At 35.8% G+C, this 6,348-nt stretch overlaps 1 protein-coding gene across 1 annotated transcript; it reads right to left on the bottom strand.

The window, feature by feature from the left end:
* Positions 1-806: 806 nt before the first annotated feature.
* On the bottom strand, positions 807-6,135 carry LOC143612021 (squalene monooxygenase SE2-like). The gene is made up of 8 exons (XM_077086105.1): positions 5,809-6,135; positions 4,879-4,990; positions 4,624-4,798; positions 4,382-4,550; positions 4,081-4,299; positions 2,968-3,243; positions 1,800-2,078; positions 807-1,022 (listed from the first exon to the last, which is right to left on the bottom strand). The coding sequence occupies exons 1-8, from the start codon at positions 6,037-6,039 to the stop codon at positions 918-920; spliced, it is 1,566 nt and encodes a 521-aa protein (XP_076942220.1). The 5' UTR covers positions 6,040-6,135; the 3' UTR covers positions 807-917.
* Between the last annotated feature and the right edge of the window lie 213 nt (positions 6,136-6,348).

Raw genomic sequence — 6,348 nt, 5'->3', positions numbered from 1 at the left:
AATCCAAATCCACCCAAAATCCATTTCAGAAACCCAAATCCAACCCCAAATGGCAGTCCCAAAACACCATTACACCACCACCAGTCTCGTAATCGGGTACACTCTCTGTTCAAGCTTATTATTAGTAATCAACAAATTCGCCATCACCAAATTCAATTACCCAGGTTTATTAACCGCCTTACGGTACTTAGCACCCGCTTTAGGTGAGGTGGCGGCGGCCATGAGAGGTGGCAGATGCAGCGGCCAAGGGAGGTGGAGGAGGGGGCGGCAGGAGGTAGGTGGAGGAGGTGGTCGGCTAGGGTAGGTGGCGGAGGCGGCAAGTAGATGGAGGTGGCTAGGTTTGATAGAGGAAATGAGAGGAGATGAGATGAGATGAGGGGTTGAGGAGTAGAGAAGTCTGATGAATAATGCGTGTAAGAAGAGGCAAGAAGTGGTTGGACCATATCTGTACCAGGAAGTGGACGTGCAGACGTTTTTTAATGAAACGTCTACGAAAAAACAAACAGACTGCAGAGGGCAATGTCTACGCGTGGTCTGCGTGGGGCAGACAGAAGAGGCCAGGAAAACCTTTTCTGAAAAAACTAACGCCACCTAAGTATTCTCAATACCCAACTAATGGGTCACAATACATATTTATGACATCTGTATGTGGTATGTACATTAACAAATCACATAGTTCACATACCACTTTGTAGATTAGCCTTGTTATCATAATAACCATTTTGAAGTGAATATAAAAACACAAAGACTGATTTTATTACAAAAAAAGGAAAAAAAAAAGGATTTATAAGCAGTCTAATGCAATACAAAACCAAATGAAAACCCAACAAAAGAAACAAAGAATAAGAATTGACAACACTATCACAACTTTTTTTTTTTCATTTTTTTTATATTTTATTTTCCTAAAAGCAGGTAGGTCATTGAGTAGGAGGAGATCTGTAATATGCAGGCACTGTTGCAGGAAAGAACATCTGCCTAATTCCTTCTGTCTTTATTATAGGGAATATGATTCCAGAAGCCCCCTGCGTTTTAATCAATATGTTTATCACATGTAGGGATGTAAACGAGCCCAGCTGGCTAGTTAAAAGCTCAAAACGATCCGACTTTAAACAAGCTCGAGCCTTCAAAATAAGTTTGTTCAATAAAGAGCCCAAGCTAGCTCGCAAGCCTAAACACGCCTATTGATTTTATGATATTTATATAATGTGTTAAATATGTATTTATATAATGATATTTATTATGTATGCAATTAAGATAAAAATAACTAATTGACCTATATTATGTTAAACATAAAAGTTATAATTATAAAGCATATAAAAATAATTGAAAATGCATATAAACTTATTTATATAAAATAAACGAGTAGAGCTTGAGCTTGAAAAAAGATTCGTGAGCCGAGCTTGAAACAAGCCAAGATTTAAAAAAAAAGCTTGAAACGAGCCAAGCTCGAGCTTTCGTAAGTTAAAACAATCCGAGGTTGAGCCTAGTCGAGCGCGGGCTTGACTAGTTTACGCCCCTATGTGTTGGTTTAACGGTTCAAAATGAGCCAGGCGGGTTAGGTTGACCATGCAAAATATATTTTTCCTTTTACAATATAAAAATAAAGTATATGTCAAAAACAATTATGTTATAATAATAATCTATATCTTTAAACAAAACAATATTGCAACAGAAAAAGTTGTTTGCTTTATAATAGACTTTGTGGCTATCGATTCGATCCGTTTGAGATAAAACATAACCCAGGTAAACCAATTTGGTCAACAGTTGAAGCAAAAAACAAAAGTGAAAGATATACTAACCGAGATCAATCGTGCACCGATCCACAATCTTTTAAGGGAGGGGAAAGGAAGTATCAAGCGGCCGACACCATATATCGCGACCGCGAAGAAATGTACAACTAAACTTAAGGGTCGAGGGTTCAAGCCCGAGAGCAAAGATATGGGTCCGTTTGAAAACACACCTCCAAGACTTAAATAGTCAAAGCATGCTTCTCGCATTTCTTGTCTTGCTTCATCGGGTGAAGCACTGAAGACCTTGTACAATGCTCCTGCTAATGTGTTGATTGTGGATGCTACTGGCTGCAACAACAGTAAGCATAGATTTTAGTAAGCCATTGTAGAAACAAATATTACTCGTTAGAGGCGATCACTGAGTGAGTCGAGCAGGTTGGATAAAGGGTGCGGGTCAGAGCTGGTGACTTTCTAGAACGTTTGAATAGGGTAGGGAAGGTCGAGTTTACCAAAACACTTATTTCATTATTTGTCCATGTTTCACTTTTTTATCCACAATAAGCGTGTAAAATATGTAGTATAATATTATTTTATTTCTAGTCAAATTTTTTGAATAACATACACTTAGTGCTGTAAATGAGCCCAACCAAGCCCAAGCTCCACTCATTAACAAATCAAGCCAACCCGGCTCGGCTATCTTAACGAGCTAAAAAAGTTGAGCTTCAAATCAGCTCGTCAAAAGCTCAAGGCATCTCGTGGTTCGTCATAAACTACAAATGTCATAATCCATATATATTAAAAGTTTTATAATTTAAACATATTAAAATTTGGGCTTTACTTTTGAATGAGCCAAACGAAAAATTTTATTGTTAAGAGAATTTTCAAATATAAGAGAACTTTTAATACTTTTTTAAATAAAAAAACGCCATACAGTTTTAAGTTGTAATTATATACACAAAAGTTTGGGCTTTAATTTAAACAAACCAACACGCGAGCCACAAGCCAAGCAAACCTTGGCTCAAGCTTACAAACCGGGCCCATTTCGAGTGAATTTTTCGAGCGAGCCACAAGCTTTATAAACAGCCCTACATACACTATGAATAACATTCTCCCAATTTGACCAGCGTCCTTGTTAACTATTTTTTTTGACCCGTTCGATATAAAAGCCTGATTCATAAGCAAATGTCCTCTAGTCTATCAAGATATGCGATAAAAAGAATTATGAAAAAAAACTAACCTTACGCAGAGTGTAAAACGACTCAAGATAATTGCAGAGAGTATACGAGTCATGGAGATCATGTAGAGGCATGAGGAGATTGCGTAGAACAACAATATCAGATAAAGCTACCGTCATTCCGCCACCTGTCAAAGGATGGCGCATGTTGAATGCATCACCCATTAACAAAGCACCTGGGGTTGGGTAAGGTGCAGCTGCCATGCTTCTATTGGGCATTGTCCTTATATGTCCTTTATCAACCGTTGCCACAAAAGCTTCTTGCAATTCTGAAGGAATCTATTTATAATAAACCAACTATAACTAAGATCTTGTTTTATAAAACTATAGTGATAAAAGCTTCTTGAAGTTGTAATAGTCAAATGGTTATGAACAAATTAATATATACACTGATCAAACATATGTGTTTAGGTTTGTAAATGAACCGAAGGAATTCATTTAACTTTAACAGAACAAACAATCGAACACGAGCAATTAAACAACCGAGTTTTCCTTGTTTGTGTTCGTTCGTTAGAAAAATCAGTGTGTTTGTGTTCGTTTTTGTTTGTTTGCTAATGTCATAAACGAATGGTTCACAACGTAATGAACTCAAACGAACGAACATAACTGAACATAGAAGAATGAACATAATGAGCGAACACCAATTAAAAGTAAAAAATGAACATCAGGCCTAAAATATTAATAAAACAAGATTAAAAAGCTATAATCCTGAAAGCATTTAATAAAATATAAACGCACAACGTAAACAAAGGACTACAATTAAACATAAACGAATAAAGACAAACAGGTGTAATTAAACAAACATTCACGAACTTAAATGAATGCATAACACATGTTTATCCATAACACTGAAACTATATATAAAACTAAATAATCAGAAGAAAAAATCATCACCCAAAATTTGATTTTAAAACAGTTCTGTTGCAATTAATCTAAAACCCATCCCCCAAAATTTGAATATTTGACCACTAAATAATCAAACGAAACAGACCATGTTTATCCAAACACTGAAACAGAATATGAAGTAGCAATATTCATATTTTGGGAAGTATCCGATTATACGGGCATTCTATGTTGTCATAATAACAGAAGAAGAAAGTTGTAATGTAATGATACCTGAGGAGCAACGAAGGTCTTCAAATACTTGGATAAATCACCATTTGAAAGTGAGGGCACTTTTTGACCAGGTACATCAACCAAACATCGAATTTCAGTACTACTGATTCGATAAAACAAAATGGGAGACGGGTCTGCTAATATAACATGCCCGTGGTTCTCGTATGGTAATTGACAGTTTTCTAATATCAAACCAACAAAACATGAGGGCACATCCACCTATGCATACATTATCATGTCAATGGTTTCACTAAAATCAACAGTTACAGTAAGTATATGATAAGCTGGAAGTTATCATTACCTGAGGATTGCAAAGAGAGCTTCTTAAGTTTGAAAAACAACCATCGCATACAATGGTTAGAGGTGCGTATGCTTTAACTAAGTCTCCAGTTTTAGTTTTGTACATCACACCTTTAATAGTCCCATTGTCTTCAAGAAGAGATGAGACTGTTCCTTGCTGTAATTGAACACTATAAATGTGTAGCATTAATGCAATTGTCATTAAAGCAAATGCTAGTTATGAATAGAAAGAAAAAATCAAACTTAGGAAGTGATGAGGCTTTCTCCCGCATTCTCTGTATAAATCGACCATTATGAAAGCTTCTGCCTGCCACATCGGCATGAAGGTTCTCCAAAGGATAAGATAGCCGAGTATTCTCTCCATCCTTAAAAAGTGCATATCCGAAAACCCTTTGAGCATCAATATGTTCAACACAATCTGCATTAAAAGAAAAGATATATAAATATAAAGAATCATCAACGATTCAACTAAAGCTTTAACGATTGTTCACTATTTACCTTCTAATCCCAACTCAATCAGTTTGAGATAACCGCCTGGTTGAAGCAGTTCACCAACAATTCGATCAGGCTCTGAAAGGTCTCTTTCAATTACAAGCACCGTGCGCCCATCCTACAATCCAAAGCATTACCAAACATAAGTTGCACAGTTAAACAAATCAAAATCAATAACCCATACACAAAAAACCGTCTCATTCGTTGTTACTGTTGGCATGTACAATGTCAATGAAAGAATTCTTGTTTGTATAATTCAACAAAGAACCAGTAGTCTGATATCACAAAGTCCCCAAAACACATTTCTTAAATATAAATATTATAAAGTGAGGACAAAAGGCCATAAGTTTGGACGGTATGAAATTAACTGTCGGTGAGTGTTACAGTTAGTTCTTAACTTCTTATGCCAGATTGAATTGATAATTGTTGCCAGCTAAAGTTTCCAGCTATTTGGCTTTCACTAAGAGTATCTAGGGCTGGCAAAACAGATCTTATCGTGTGTTTAACAGGTCAATGACGACGCAAGTATCAAACATGAATACAACTCTTTTAACTACTTTATATATCATATTCTCATATCAAATGATGGAGCCTGGCCTTCTAATTTCAATTATTAAAAAAAAATATGTAAAATTACTTAGTGCACTTGTTCCTTTTACAGATTTAATTGTGTCTTAAAGAGGTCAGGAATTGTGAGCCCTAATTTATTCGTATTATTACTTTCTTATTGGCCGGCCAATTCAAACATGCTACTATACTGTTTACATAATAAACAATTGCTTCCACAACACACAAAATTACAAAGAAGTCAATATTACACGCATAATATGAAGTCAATCACATCATAACTTATTATTTTAGCTAATAAACACTTGTAAATAAAAATTAGATCGAATTGAAATAAAATAACATATTAAAGGAACAATAATATTATACCTTGGCGAGAGTATGAGCGAGAGCAGCACCTGCAACACCGGCTCCAACGACGATGACGTCAGCGTCGTCTTCAGATCTGCATTGACCATTGATGCTGATTGTTTTGGTGGTTGTTACTCGTGATGGATTTGGAAGAGCTTTGCGAGCAGTTTTGAGAACGAAGAATGCGTATATTAATATGAATCCGATAACGGATGCGAATACAGAAGCGATTAGTAATTGATCGGCCATTTGTATTGTAAGACCAATGCCGTCTTCGCCGCTGACGAGTCAGACGACAAAAGTTTTTCACGCTTCGCTGGATCTCGGTGGAAACTAGTGATAATAATTTTAAGTGATTTATATATAGATAGGAGAAGAGAAGAAACTCACGAGACTTCAAACAATAATAAACATATTAAATCAGTTTATTTCATCAAAATAAATTAAATGGTTTTAAATTATATGCATCATTTTATAAGTGGTAATTACATTTTTCATAATAGCGAATTATAATGAAAGATAATTGTCACATCTCAACCTAAGACGAGATGCCGGGGT

The sequence above is a fragment of the Bidens hawaiensis genome, unplaced genomic scaffold, assembly GCF_021521415.1.
Source record: "Bidens hawaiensis isolate Kalapana, Puna unplaced genomic scaffold, B.hawaiensis_p1.1 tig00033042_1, whole genome shotgun sequence".
Classification (NCBI taxonomy): domain Eukaryota; kingdom Viridiplantae; phylum Streptophyta; class Magnoliopsida; order Asterales; family Asteraceae; genus Bidens; species Bidens hawaiensis.
Note: the sequence above shows the minus strand (reverse complement) of the source record. Positions and strands in the feature narration are given on the sequence as shown.